General features: G+C 36.0%; 1 protein-coding gene and 1 pseudogene across 1 annotated transcript in view; one reads left to right on the top strand and one right to left on the bottom strand.

The window, feature by feature from the left end:
* LOC130613093 (uncharacterized) overlaps positions 1–16419 on the top strand; it is a 45428-nt gene that overhangs the window by 26750 nt on the left and 2259 nt on the right. Inside the window, exon 14 of the mRNA XM_057434421.1 lies at positions 3865–3984. Coding sequence (XP_057290404.1) covers positions 3865–3984 — 120 coding nt within the window. The remainder of the gene's footprint in view (positions 1–3864; positions 3985–16419) is intronic.
* LOC130613365 (5.8S ribosomal RNA) lies at positions 7586–7729 on the bottom strand (annotated as a pseudogene).

Below are 16419 nucleotides of genomic sequence, written 5' to 3'. Positions count from 1 at the left end.
TGGTCTAGTAAAAACCGTGAAATCAAAGCTTTTAGGTAAGACAAATTATTCGTAACTAGTGATTTACTAAAAATCTTTACTTAGCCTAAAATTGTTCGCTTTAACTTTTTACAGAAGCTCTGGAATCACACGTTTCAGATTCTGTTTGTGACACCCCCTCAGATGCAGCACATATATTCGATGGCATGGTGTTGGTGCAGCAGCTGGAAAACGTTAAGCTGACTACATTTGGAGATGTATCCGAATTTATTCATAAACGAATAATGCTTCGTTCATCGGTTGTGTACTTTGTTACAGACCAATATTGAACAGAGTCAATAAAATCTTACGAGAGAAAAAAAGAGAAGATAAAGGAATTGTACGTATTAAAATTGACAGAAGAGGACAGTTAAAACCAAAACAGTGGTCTAAATATCTTTGAGATGGAAGTAATAAATTAGGGTTGGTTGATTTTTTACTGAAAGATTGGAAGGATTCGTGGAGATTCGCAGAGTTACTGTCAGGAAAATGCCTTTACGTAAACGTTGGATCATGCTTTTATAAGTTGCAATGTCAAGCAGGCGGTCAGGTAAGTTAACCCTTTTATTGTATGTATGAACTATATCAAGAATGTTTGATGCATGTATTTACCATCTTTCACATTTCAGGTGACGTGCGACGAAGAAACTTCACTATCTACAGATCAAGAGGAAGCCGACACAAAGGTCTTTTTATGTGCCAAGCATGCTCAATTAGAAAATTATTCATCAGTCTTGGTCCACACTGTCGATAGTGATATACCGATTTATGCGCTGTATTTCGAGAATCAGCTGCGGCTAAAGATACTTGTAGAAATTGGAGTAGGTGAGAAAAAAGAGTGCTTGATATTTCATCTATGCGTAGCGAAATTGGCAAGGGTTGTTACTCCCTGCTATCCATTGTTTCACAGGAAACGACTACACTAGCGCTTTCCACGGAATTGGTAAAAAAAAATCGTACGAAGAGTACCAACAGACATTTCAGTTGCTGGGTGATTCTTTCACATTTGATGCGTCACTGTTTGCAATGTTGGAAAAATTTGTATGTCAATTATACGGTCTTAAGTCCCATAATACCGACGAAGCTCGATTTGAAAGGTTCTGCGCCAAAGATATAGCGCCAGAACCTGAAAGATTACCTCCGACTAGAGACGCTCTATTGTATCACTGCAAACGTGTTTCGTGCGTTACGGCGATAATTAAGGGATGTCTCGACGCCACTGCGTCAATTCCCAACGCAACTGGGTATGGTTGGATCCTTCAAGATGGTATTTTGGAAATTGAATGGATGATTCGTCCTCCAGCACCAGAAGGAGTTCTGCAACTTATATCTTGCAACTGTAAAAAATCAAAACAAGAATTTGTATTTGCAAATCGCATAGTTTAAGCTGCACCGACTTGTGTCAATGCGTTGATTGTGATAACATTGACGTAAATTATGAAGAAAGTTCTGCTTCTTCTGACGAAGGATCCGATTCTTTCTAAATAAAATTAATTTTAGCCATGTAATTATTTCTTGTCTGTAGGTATAGTAGTGCTTTAGGTTTTTGTACGGCGTAACATTGTTAAGACATGTGACGTCATTAACTAAGCTTTCAGGGTGTTTGTTCGTTTTGTGTAGCGAATTACCATTCACTGTTTTTTTAATTTTTGCTCTCCAACACAAAATCCATCGTTTCATGTACTTGAAAAATAAAATTGATGATTTTCATTTATTTTCCTATTGTGTGACGTCATCATTATAAAGTCTCAATAGGCCACAATAAATAAAATTTTCAATGCCGGTAACTTTTTTCAACGTCACACGTCCATAGTCGTCACGATAAACAGCATTTCACATTAAAGTTTTCCTGTAAATCGATGCTCTCAGCTACCTGACTATAAATCTTGGATGGAACGACTACAAGAATTATGTAAAGGATATGATTTTAAAGACATGATGAGAGTTTGAACCATAGGTTTGGCTCAGAAAGGAAAGAAAAGCAAGAGTGGAAAAAGTCTAAGCAAAGGATAACTGTTGCATTTTTGAAAGTGCAGACGGAGAAAAAAGTTGGAAAACCAGTTGTAATTTGGAAAAGTAAAAAAACAAGGCGTTTTCGATTAGCTAGCGCAGCTGACAAGCTAAGTAAGGTCATGTACTTAGCAGAACTAAAATCTTGGTTGCAAGTGAAGATCATGGAAAAAATTCTGGAAACTCTAAACCGTCGAATGATAAAAGGGAAAAGGGAATAAAAGGGTTTTGAATAACGCCACTGTCCATCCACCATCATTATTAGTAGACAAGTTCAGCAACATAAAAATCGTATTTCTACCTAAGAATACTACCACATCTGGCTTGCATCCTCTCGATGCTGGAAAAATTTAAAGTTTTAAATGTAAATATCGATAGAAGTTGATGAACCATGTTATTGCCCGGATTAAAGAGGATAATCATTAGCGTCAGAAATTACAAAACTAATTGATGTTCTACAGGCTATTAAATGGGAGGGTAAAGCTTGGAAAGATGTTACTCCTGAAAAGATTAAAAAGTACTTTGCTAAATGTAGTTTAACTAAGGAAACATGTGAGACCGAAGATGATGTTGTCGACGAAGAGTTTAATGAACGTTTTGTGTCTGAAATGACTGCTGAAGAATACATTGATTTCGACATCGAAACATGTACTTCAGTGCGTGTAATCAACTCAGATAAAGTAGATTGGAAATTAAGCTCCCTGAAAAATGTGTAGATGAATATATGCGAAAAGAGTCTGGAAATATAGAAGAGATTTCATCTGATGACGATGACGATGATGGTGATAATTCTGTGATTAAAAAATAAGAATTTTCTATTGCCCCAACGCTAACAATGCTTGACGAGCTTATAGAACTAAACCATCTCAGTAGAGAGGAAGGTGGAAACTCTTTCCTCTATTAAACTAGAGATCGTCAAGATAAATAGCAAAAAACAACAATTAATTTAAGAGTTTTTAAAATAAAATCCTTAATCATTTACCTATCATTTGTTAAAATTTGTTTGAAGGATTTTAAAGATCTGTAAAGATTGAAAGTTATTATTATATTAATATTATATCATCATTTGTTATTGTTCCTTTGTGATACAAAAATCAGCTTTAAAACTTTTCAAAAGGTGGACACTTCCAATTAGCGGACACTTTGGTCATACACCGATTGTGTCCGCTAATCGCAGAGTATAATTCAAATCGACTGCTAAACGGACCAGGACATAATTCGATATCTCCACTTAACAACAACAAAAGTTAAGTGCAATATTTCTTCGTTCTTGTACATGTTCTTGTACGAGTTTGTTGGTTTACGAATAATGATTCATATGTATAAGAAGCATTTAAATCTAAAACATCTTCTCCATTTAGTGAATAACAAACAAAATTTGTCTTGACAAAGAATGGCTTTTTAATGCGAAATATAAAAATATTTTCAGAGCGAGCGCGTACACGACCGCCCTCGACACTTTCATCTTAATTTGAAACTTAACATTTGCGTTTAAAAATTCATGTCAGGTAAATATCGGGTCCTTGTAAGGAATGCTCATATAGTTTGATGTAATCTTTTATATGAACACAATTTATTTTAAGAAGGTTTTAGAGATTTTGACTAAATAAATCAGGTTAGTAAACCGGGCTAGCTCACCTTCGTATCAACAGCATCCCAGTTGAGAAAAACCCGAAATAATCTAGGTAAATCAGTAATCTGTGTTAGTTATGTACGGTGGCATATTTGTACCTCCTCAACTTCCATTAAACTTATTTCCACGTTATTACTCGCGTTTTTCCTAGCGTAGCAGACAAAACTGTTTTAGCTTTTTTCTTACATAATTTTTCATTATAGATAAGAATATCCATCCTGCTCATCCATATGAACAGAAAATGAACCAAACAGTTGAAAAGAATTATAATTTCTCTACACCATTGTTAGAAGCTAATCGATTAAAAAAAACAGAAACACCAGGTATGAAATATGACCTTACATGCTAAGAATATATCTTCTGCTTGAACGACCTTAATGAAAAGAGTCAAGCTGGGTCTTGGATCCTCCTTTAGAGTATTGGTAAAGTTTTTTTCTGTGTCATCGTGAATTCTGACTCCCCTAAAAATGACTCCGCAGTCATTATAAACTATTGTAAAGTAACTCTCCAGTCATTATTATCAAAGTGAATTTATTGCGATGATGGCATTTGCTAAATAGTTCTGTTCTTTTATTTAAGAATTCCTTAGGTTCAGCACGTACAATTACTACTTTTTCTGATAGGCACAAGTCACACTAAGGCGCTCCTGTCTTATACCGCATTGCACGTTTTTCAATACTCTATGAGATTTCAAAGTCTGTTCCATCGTCTTTTTTAATCTCCAAACAAGAAGCCCTGCAGCTAGGAGATTTCCGACATTAGCCTGAAAGATATTAAAATTTGAAGTGAACCTTGAAAACGGAGAATTATGGGGTAAACAAATCACTAAGTATTCCAAATTCTCAATTATTATTGTAACTAACCTGCAATTTTTAAATACAACTTAATAAATAAAAATTAAAATAAATTTTTTACCTTATTAAACGAAAACAACTAGTCAACTAATTAACGCGAATTTGAACATTTCGCGTTAATTAAAACCATGTAAATTCCATACCTACATGGATTTCTCCTCCGTTAATTAATGGTTCGCGTTAAAAAAAACATCTGTATATTTTAACGCATCTGTTTTCTTATATGTATCTTTTGCAATATGCCTTTCAAAAATATAATTATATGATTTCGAGATCTTCTTTTTAATCTAAACATAAAACGGAGAGATGGAGTGTTCTTTTTTATTTCTAACAAATCAACAAAAGTCGCCAACAAAACCAAAATTTAATTAGTTTAAACCCCTGTAAGGCCAAGATACATTTGAAATTTTTATTTCGAAACTGTCTGAAATTTTTATTTCAGAAATATTTCGAAATATTTTTGAAACATTTCGAAAAGCTTACGAAAGTATTTCGAATTGCTCTGAAATTAATTTCGAGACGTGCTGCAAAACTTTCACAGGTATTTCAGAGCAAGAAAATTCTGCAAATCGATTTGTATCTATATTAAAATACCCGTATGCGTCTGTCCGTCACGCAAAATGGTAGCTTAGCTGCGCAAGTAGCGAGACGCACGCAATGCGGTATAAAAAGGACGGGCGAACCCGTGGATTTTTTCACGGGCTAACGACTAGTAATTTTCTATATTTCGAAATAATTTCAAAGCTGCCGACAACAGGTGCGCATTTTTCTTCTTTTGAGAAGCTTTTGTGAATTTTTTTTTTGCGATAAACAGACGAAAACATAAAAATGAGTGAATACGAAGCAGACACGATGGAGTTTGATCCTGCTTGATCCTTTTTTGATCCTTTCGATTCATGTTTAAAATAATGCTGAAAGACTTCATATTAATTTCGAAACAATGGAAAACGTATTTCCAAATATTTCTGAAATAAAAATTTCAGACAGTTTCGAAATAAAAATTTCAAATGTATCTCTGCCTTTACTGTATGATATGTTATATATCAGAAAAATAAGAATTGCCTATGCATAACCAATTTCTGTCGTTCTTTCTTTGCTTTAAATTCATCTAATTTTTAAAAAAAATATTTTAATGGCTGAAAATTCGCTTTATCCAATGCCGTTTTAATATTTGCTTTTTTAAATTCGCGTTAATTTCACAAAAATAACAGTTAAAACTTTAGCTAGATATTTTTGAAACCGATCAGAAAAACTTTGGAAATTTCAGAATAAAAATTTTGTTATGTATAAACTTAACGATCTCTATAATAATACGGAGAGTGTGTCTGTGTGTTTGTGGAAACGAGGTGGTGATGTCAATGTTTTTCCACCGCGTGGGTGGATTTAGGTCATTTTCCCAAACCTGGGTCCCCAAATCCGTTTCGAAATGGACGGGTTGATGACGTCGTCAAAAAACATTCAAACCCTAAGCAACCGTTGTCAAAAGTACATGATCCTATACATTTTCTTGATCAGCATTTCAAGATCTATACGATAAAGGCAACAGGTATACAAATTTCTAAAAAATTTTTTAGGGTTTTGACGGACCATTGCTGACGTCAGCAAAATTTTTAAACCCCTAATTCTCATTAACCATTCATCAAAATCACGTGATTACATACATTTTCTTGATCCGCGCTCCACACAATAGAGACAACGTAAAAACAAGGTTCTAATTTTTTTTGCAGATGGGTTGCTGACGTCATCAAAATTCATATGACGCTTATTTTTCGTTTTTATCCTGCCTCAGTGGATTTTTCCACGGGCTTTATCGACTAGTTAGAATTTAATAACTTTTGAACGAGCTCATTTGAATGAAGGAAGTAGCTCATTGTTAATTATTTCAGCGATAAATACATATTGGCATTGAAATATTTCAGTATTTTGGCCTTCAGAATTTACTCTCCTTTTGAAGATCTGTTTAAATGCCGATGGTGCATGGTTTGATAATAGCTGATCTGCAAAAGAAAGTACGTTTTAAAAATGAGAAACAAGAATACAATTTTGCCATAAACTGAATTATCATCAGGTTCTTTAATTGTTGCCTTTTTAACATCTCATTGTCTCTTTGATTTGAAAAGGGAATTTATTAAAAAGATACAAATCAATGCCATGTGATACACAAGGTATATTATATATATAAATATATGTATATAAATTTAATCTAGCTGGTTTTTGATATTTTTGTTAAAAAAGTAAGATATTAAGCAGGCGATGCATGGTTTTAAAACCTGTGGACAATACAGGATTTATTTTGTCTAAATCAATTTATTGAATTCAACAAATTTAAGTGTTTGTTATTTTCATATTTGAATTTTTTTTCGGAAAGTCTGATTAGTTGCATTTTTCTGATATTATTTCTGAAATTTCAAATTGACAAATTGAATTGAACAAGTTGAAACAAAAAAGGTTAAACACACAATAACCTTGCGGATTTGATAAATCGATGGTCCTTTCTTGAGATTTTTAAAGATCTAGTCTGTTCTAAGAAATCTTAGAAAAATATTTTGTGTTACCTTTGGTTGTTAGTTCAAGAAAGGTTTTCAAGCAAATTAGGCACTCAAGGAGAACTGATAATTAGCCAGTAACAGAATAGTTAGCCGCTTTCAATGGCGCCGTAGCTTAGTGGTTATAACTCTGGCACTTTGTGCGGGAGAATGGGGTTCAATTCCCCTTAGCGGCAATTCAATATGGGCGAGTGAATGCTACCATAGCCCAGGTTAACCCACACCAACAAAATGTAAGCATTTTAGTCTTAGCCGTACACAAAATGTTCTGGTCACACGAAGAGTACACAATCTCTGTTCAGATTGGTCATTAAATTGACATAGCCCCAGGGAAATAGGGGAGATGAGACACTGTGTGGGCTGTTGAATGTTGCACGGAGTTGTCTGGTAGAGCGCGGAACCGAATTGAGTCTCCGTAGCTCAAAATGAGCATTAAATACTCTAGGACTCTCCATCTAACTTTGTGAGGCTAGCCATCTGTTTATTTATGCAGAATAATTATATACGGTACGTACAGTATAATTAGCTGCTCATACAGCTACTTATAGGATAGATATTTTTGTGTTCAAAGATTCGATGATTGACTGAATTCTGCAATTCACACTACTTATCGAAACTGGCTACGTTCTTCATCGATGCACGAGCCAAGAGATCCACCGTTAGAAGTTGTCACATTTCGTTTTTTTTGTGTTGAAACAAATTTGGGTTTGTCGCATGCGAGGCCGATTAAGGCATTGTTTAGAACCTAAGTTACCCCGCACACTTGAGTACAGTTCACAATGGTTTTGTCTAATGACAAACGGTAATGATCCCTCCGTAGGTTCACCTACGGAAACCTTGTTACGACTTTTACTTCCTCTAAATGACCAAGTTCAACTTTTCGGCAATCTGTCACAACCTTGCGGCCACGATGGCGCCAATCCGAAGATTTCACTAAACCATTTAATCGGTAGTAGCGACGGGCGGTCTATATGTTTTCTTACTTCAAATAGCATCAGTCGCACGTCTTTTCTGATCACCATGTTCCTCTCCAGCTTGAAGATAGTAGAGGTAGAGACCATCATCAGGATACTCTTTGATTTGTTACAAGTCATACGTCTTTCAGCTTGATGGCATTTGAAGGATTCATTATTCACTGTAGTGTACAGGTTTTTCAACCATATTTTACTTGGCTCCTCAGTAACTAACTCTTGCGCATCCTGGGGCTTGAATAGTCTCTGTGCAATAGTCTCTTGTTGTAAGACCCAACGAACGCTGTAAAGGTGTGATGATACTTGGTTGTAGCTCATTTAATCTCCACCCCTTTACCTTCCAAATGTTTCGTCACATCCGATTTAAATTCTGAACTATTATCATATTGAAATATTGTAGGATAGCGGAGAGGACCTGCTTTATATATGTCTTTAATCATGTCTGCAACCTCACTGGCTTTTTTCGTACGTAGAGGTCTCGCTACTTTATATTTTGAGGCTACATCGATCCCTGTCAGGATACATTTTCATAAAGTTTTTCATGAGGCATGTACAATAGATTAAATTGATGCATTTTATTCGGTTGTGTAATCTTAAAATGGGGATAATCAATCTTTTTTGGCCCCCGAATATGTTGTATCCATAGGGGCTGGTGAGACAACCAATGTACGACTCTTTTACGTGGTAATTTACTCTCCTCAGATAGTAGTTTGATGTTTTTTCTACCAACCCAAAGATGTTCTGGGTTGTAGTAAATACTACTCAATTTTTCTGTCTCGGCTCCTGTAACAATATGTTTTGCTGGGCGCGTTGCTAGTGACTTTTTTACTTTTGACATGTTTATTACATGTTAAAATGTGTATTTTTTTACAACAATTTACACGCTGCAAACCCCAGAAGAGCTAGGGGTCCTACAATGAACGTGATTTCACCGTCCTGTTGATGTTTGGAAGGTACATAAAAATCGGAAAGTTTTGGTGCATTATCGATCGTTGCAATATAATATTATTATATAGTATACTTTTGAACTTTTTTTCAACAGGAGGCGGCTGCTCTGATGATTGCTGCTGCTGTTTAAAAAATTCATACCAAACATCAACGCCTACTATCACAATAACCGTTACTGTTGCTCCTAAAAGGGCGGTAGAATTTGATGAGGTAATTGTTGGAGTTCTACCCTCAGGTACTTGACCACTTTCACCCTTATATATATATATATATATATATTTATATATATATCATACTGGTACAGTAAAATTAATAACTATTTTGCACAATCCTTTCTTGTTCCTTTTTTTTTGGATTTAATTGAAGCACAACTTTATGTGGATCTATATAATAGATGGCTATGGGGAGATCAATAACGAAAAAATGTGGAAATTTAAGTAAAAAATATCTATCGTATAATTAGCTGTATGAGCGGCTAATTATACTGTACGCACCATGTATATATATATGTTCAACTTTTTAGATTTGTCAAACAAAACAATGACCAATCAATTTCCTCAAAATGAAAAATTACAACTAATCAGACTCTCCAAAATGAAGTTCAATTTTGAGAAATCGAATCAAAAAAGGATAATAAACAATCAAATCTGTTGAATTCAAATAGATTTCGACAAAATAAATCCTGTATTGTTCACAGGTTTCAAAATCATGTTCGCCTGCTTAATATGTTACTTGTTTAACAAACATATCAAAAGCCAGCTTGATTAAATTTATATACATATATTTATATACATATAATATACCTTGTGCATCACATGGCATTGATTTGTCTCTTTTTTTAATAAATTCCCTTTTCAAATCAAAAAGGCAAAGAGAGGTCTATAAAGGGACAATAATTAAACAACCTGGTGTTAATTCAGGTCATGGCAAAAGTGTATTCTTGTTTCTCATTTTTAAAACGTACTTTCTTTTTCAGATCAGCTGTTATCAAACCATGCACCATCAGCATTTTTAAAAAATCTTCAGCTAGAGAATAAGTTTTGAAGGCTTAAAAACTGAAACATTCAAATGCTAATGTATTTATTGCTGAATTAATTAACAATGAACTACTTCATTTATTCAAATTTAGCTTGTTCAGAAGTTATTATGTTCGAATCGTCAAGTTCAAACATGACAAGATTTGTATTTTCCTGATCAGTTTTGAAAATATCCAGTTCAAGTTTTAACTGTTACTTTAAAATATATACTTCATATAGATATGTAAAATTTTATTTTTTATCTTTTATTTATTAAGTTGTATTTTAACATTGCAGGGGAGTTACAATAATAATTGAGAGTTGAGATACTTAATAATTTGTTTACCCCATAATTCTCTGTTTTCAAGGCTTACTTCAAATTTCAGAATCTTTTAGGCTTATGACGGAAATCTTCAAGCCGCAGGGCTTCTGGTTTATTGTTAGAAACAACGAGAGTTTTTATGGAGGATCATACAACTTTCAAGGAACCTGTATTTTCAAAACACCATTTAGAATACTGTTCACCTACAATCCCGGTCAAAATATATTGACAGTAAGCTACAAAGAGTGCAGTATAATCTCCCCCCTCTCCCCCATTATCAATGTTTGGAAACGTGTTAGCACAACTTTTGAACATTGATACTGGGGGAAAGGGGGCTTTGTACTTATCTTGCTCTTGCTACACTTGTAAAAAGGGTTTACTGCCATTATTATTGACTGGGATTGTCTGAATTTCAAGAAAAAAAATTGAAAAAAGTTGCGGCCTTTTTCTTCCTAGAGAAAGTTAAAACGACCTTTGTAACTCGAATTTGTTACACACACACGTGGACTAGAGCCTAGCTTCTATTCTGTAACAAATCCAGTGAAATGATAAGAAAAATTAGGCGCCAAAATTTGAAGAAAACGAAAGTGAAATCAAATGTATTCAACACAAGAAATAAGCTCTCATCGTAGCCTAAAATAACGTATAAAAAATAAGATAAAAAATACCTGCCAAGGCCTAAAAACCAGTTTGCCACTGACATGGTTATAGGCAGGGACAATTCCATGCCAATTTTGGCTACAAGAAAAGGTTCAATTAAAGATGTTGAAAAATATAACCAGATATCAACGCGAAACAGATATGATGAGTTCAAGGGGACGAGAATTTAAATTCATTGAAGAAATCCCAAAGGAATCGATGAAAGACTTAGAACCTTGCCCGCACTGTTTGCACCCCGGTTATCAAAGGCATGGATGCCTAAAATGTATAATATATATAAAAAAACTATGTTCGTATTTAAAAGTTCACCGACTGATAGCCTTGTGGTAGAGCGTTCGCTTTCAGTGCGGGAGGTCTTGGGTTCAAACCCCGGCCGAGTCATGCCAGAGACTATAAAAGTGTGAATCTATCCTTTCTGCTTAGCGCTCAGCATGAGAATAGGATTGATATCTTAGGCGGTTGTCTAGTTGAGCGATTGCTGTGCTTGCACGACTTTCGTAGCTCAAATGGGAGCTTTAAATGCGCTAGGACCCCATTCGCAGGACCCTCGTTGATAGCAGTACCAATAGGAACTGAAGAGGCTATCCTGGGTAAATAATAGTAATAATAAATAATAGTAATAATAATAATAATAATAATAATAATTATATTCCATGCGTCACAAGTGCGTCACAAGCCATATAGTACTACGCTGTGAAGGAATTTAATGCGTCACATGCGTCACATCCAAAGTTTTAAAAGATTAGTACATATTTCTTTTAAAAAAATGTTGTGAAGCATGTGACGCATACATTTAACAGTTAAACACATGCAAAAAATCGAGTGACGCATTAGTGACGCACTGTGACGCATGGAGATTATAGCTAAATATCTTTAAAAACTTAATATTTTGTTCTGGAACCTTTGTGCTTTTGCACAAGTGCCAAACTTACATGCAAAACAAACATAAACAAGGTCTTTTTTCAGTTTGATTTTTCTTTACAGAGCTAAGCACTACTTTATTGGTACTAATTTTCTGAATTTTTGACGAAATATACATGTACCCTTTCTTTCTTGAAAAGGTATATATGTTTCTTTGCACGTAGTACTTTTCACGCAAAAAATTTTGCGCGTTGCCTCTGTACTAAATTTTGCGCGCAAATAATTTTTTTTTGGCACAAGTGCGTTAAAATTAATACCCACAAAAATTAGTAGCAATAACGTATTCATTAATTACAACTTTTCACGGAATATTGTGTCTCGCGATTATCGAAAACTTTTGTTTTAGCATTTCTATTGTTTCCAATTTAAGCATAGCACAAAAGAAACAATGCTGGTACATACTTCAAAACATATATATAGTATCCACTTTTAGAATTAATTTAAAAATTAAGTCAAAAATATTACTGCAAAAAATTGGCGAAAAAATTCTAAGTCTAAAATTTCAGAGACAATCCCGGTCAAAATATATTGGCAGTAAGCTACAAAAAGTGCAGTATAATCCTTTCCTACCCCCTCTCCTCCATTATCAATGTTTGAAAACGTGTTAGCACAACTTTTGAACATTGATACTGGGGGAAAGGGGGCTTTGTACTTATCTTGCTCTTGCTACACGTGTAAAAAGGGTTTACCGCCATTATTTTTGACCGGGATTGTAGCTCTAACTCACAGACATAAGATGGAAACCTACCTGCATGCGGAGTAATTATAATTTTTCGATGCATATTAAGACCATGGCTGACGAAAGTGTCAAAGCTTGGTATAAGACTGGCTCGAGCACTAACTTTAAATCGTGCAATGCCTAAAGCATATTCTTTGCGTAATCCTAGAGCTACTTTCGATAGATTATTCCACATTTCACCTTCCCCTTTTCGATCTTCTCCGTTTATATTTTTCTTGGACAGCTGAGTGCCTGATGCTTCAGGATATTTTTCGTTAAGCAGAGTCGCAGACTGCGCTAGAACTCTGGTATGATTTGCAGTGTGCGCCAAAACCACAAGTGGTGCTAAAAATTTACCAAATGTAACATGAAACAAAATACCGAGGTCAGTAATGGATTCCTTAATGATTGGATCTTCATTGATAACTTCTCTCAATTTTTTAACACAATCGAGGCAAATCAGGTTGCGTACGGCATTTGAATGCAAGTTTACTACATGCGCAGATAATGCCTGGCCTGTTTTTTTCCTTTATCCTGAATTTCTTGTTGAACATAACCGGCCTATACTTTTTCGAGCGCATCATCTGACGCCTTATCAATAAAACTTTCCGAACATTTCTTTGGTAAAAGATGTGCTTTACCTTCCCTGATTGCATCTTTTAAAACTTGACTTCTATCGATTGGTTTTTCCGGTTGTTGTAAGGCTTCTGCGAGAGTATCAATAACATCCAATATATTAGCAAGCCCAGACATTTTATTTATTATATGCCTGTATATTAGAAAACGTAAAAAGCAGAGTAGTACAATCATATAAGGTATAATTATCGCAATACATAGATATACATCCATGTTTTATTTTTGAAGAAAAATACCAAAACTCCCGTAGGAGAACATTCTTGAATAGATGAGGCAATGAGTATGATCTTGTTTTTACCGCTTCATACTGATGAGGAGTGACTCGAGGTTGTGCTTCGTAATGTAGATATAGCGATTACAACTCTAAAGGTACTGTATGTACACCATCCTGTAGGACGCGACGTTTGTCGTAAAATGCTGAGAGCCCTAGCTTACTTTGCTCATAGGTGATCACCCCCTGGCTGTGTACCCGGAAACCTATGTTTTCCGCAGTGTCTAGTTGTCCTTCCAACGCGTTCACATATCGTTTCCATGTTATTTCATTTTGCTTTTTCGACACCCTTTACATGAAAACTTGGTGCCCTCTTTTCCTTCGACGAAGTAGCACTTAGCTGTGATAGCAATCATTCTAAACCCTATAAATTCTGGTTTTAATAACCCTACTGTTCGTTTTGAGTAATCGTCCGTCACCAGCCATCTTTTTCGTACTCCTCGAGCCGCTCAGGACGCACAACATCACGAAGATTTTCACCAGAGATAGCAAAATACGCGCTATCTGTATCCATGTAGATATACTCGAACTCTCTACGGTGTACATATTTATCCAGAAAATCGTAGTAGAATTCAAGCATACGTAACTTGGCTAGTTGGTACACTGCAATCCCACATTGGTAGGCTCTGTCAATGCTGCACTTGCGTTTGCCTTCTCTAATCTCGTATGCATCGCCTATCGGCTCCAAGTCTTCGAAATATGGAGATCTCATCGCTTGATCAACCTTCTTTTCGTTACTTGTGAACATTGTATTTACATGCCTTGTTAGATCTTTGATCATCTTCCCATAGAACGAGTTACCCTTCAGCTTGGCTGTATCTCCAGTTATCCGCTTGTCTGGATTTTTATCAGTTTGCCTACGAGCAGCCGCAATTTCTTCAGGGAACCAAGCGAATGGTTTACCTCGCTCATACTTAAAAAATTGGTGGATTGCTGTTACCTGCAAACCATGATCCAGGTGCCATTTTAGAACAGGCGTATATAACAAGATTTTTTCTGCTTTCATCACGCTCAAGAGCTTACGTGTACCAGGAATACGCTTGCGTTCCGTATCATTTAAATAATCGTGCATATGATCCAGAATTGCTTCATTTGGCATCTCCTTTGTCACAAATAGAGGCGACATCTCGGAGAATTTATCATATAACTCCGCGAGTATTTCAATGTCCACTTGGGCAAACCCAAACCATAAACCTGCTTGCACGCGTCGTGGTAGTTTATCAACGTTTTCCGGCGATTTGGGCTCATCAATCTTGAACAATTTTTCTTTACCACAGGGGAAGTCATACATCAGTGTACTAGGATACAACATGTTTGCATCTAGACCTAGAACAGTCATGCACGTTTTGGCGTCCTTGTATACATGTGATCTAATACCTATCACGCCATGCTCGTGATGTCAAGTGAACACAATTGCCGGACCTTCTACCATACCCGTTTGTAAAAGCTCGAAAGCCTCGTTTTTTTTTTAATGTCTAGAAAATAAACTTAGGTGTTCTCATGAACATATAATTGTTGTCTTTCTTAGCTACTTTTAATTTTTTCACATTCATCTTGAGCAATTTGCTAAACAAAATACCGCTTGATCATATTTAAATCATACTTACCACAGTTGAACCCAATCACAGCTACCTAGTTGACCCATTCGTTCCATGCATCCTGGGTCTTTTTGGAAAGCATGTCGATATCTGTAGGTTTCGGGCACATTATTCCCACTTCACCGATGATAAGAGCGTGTCGCCGTTGTAAATCTTCAATAAAATTTTAGGATCTTCATTTTCTACGAACGTTGGGTTATCATTCACTCTGTCGTGAATACCAAAACTTACCAGTATATGCCTCGAAAGGTATGTCAAATCAGATATTTGTTGCTGGGAATTCAAAGAAAACGCGATGGCCTCGAAATCAAACACGATGTAATGAGGATACTGGATGAATTTTTTGTTGAAATATCAGTTGATCTTGGGATGATTTTCATATTTCCACACTGTGATGAGGTTGTACCCCTGTTTTTCTATCATAGCCTCCTTCTTCATCGTTCGTTCATAGTGGTATGTATGAGGTTCTGGCTAACACAGGCATCCGTGCCAGTAACGTCCGCGGTATCGTTGACCGTCTTCGTTATAGGATCATAACCGTCTACTTTCCACTCCTTCCTGATCGTTGCCTTGACTCCTTCGCATTCATCTTTCTTATGCCGTGTCTGATGGCAAACTTGTGTAAAAAGTTTACCACATACCTCGCACTCCAGCGTACTTGACAACACCTTGATATTTTGGATGAAAAAACAGTGGCCTTCCAACATTCCAATATTGATGACATCTAACCCTTTCTTATGCTGCTTCTGACCATAAATAAGTCGCCATAATGCTTTCTCGTTGTTTGTCTTAGGTTCATATATTTTTATGTTGATTTTAAAATGCTTTGCAATACCTTCCAGATCCACCAGCTTTGTAGGGCGCACGTCCTTACGCTTTAGCTTGGAGTCCTCGTAGTACTCTTGAGCTAATGCAAGAGCTTCCTTTGTTACGCGTTCTGTTCCACGTTCTACGTTAGCCCTATTTATTACCTCTAAACATCTCCAGAAGCATAGATTGTCTGTTCTTTCCGTTTTACCATCCATACCGTATATGCATCTCTTCTTTCGCAGCCAGTCTGGAAGGGGTCTGCATCCCAACAGAGGCTCACGCGTGCTTATGATCTTGATCTGCACATGATCGAAGGCGATTTTCCATTCATATGCTCCTGGGGCCTCGATGGTTCTGACTGGTGATAAATATGCCTTACTCCAACACTTACCATCCTCCAGATCCAGACGCTTCATTTCACATTCCTCTATGAAAGCTTCGATCTCTGCGATGCTTGATAGCGACTTGGAGCTCTTAGTTTTGTGAT

Source organism: Hydractinia symbiolongicarpus, chromosome 10 (genome assembly GCF_029227915.1).
Source record: "Hydractinia symbiolongicarpus strain clone_291-10 chromosome 10, HSymV2.1, whole genome shotgun sequence".
In the NCBI taxonomy this organism is placed as follows: Eukaryota; Metazoa; Cnidaria; class Hydrozoa; order Anthoathecata; family Hydractiniidae; genus Hydractinia; species Hydractinia symbiolongicarpus.
The sequence above is the reverse complement of the archived record's forward strand: the minus strand, read 5'-3'. Positions and strand labels throughout refer to the sequence as shown.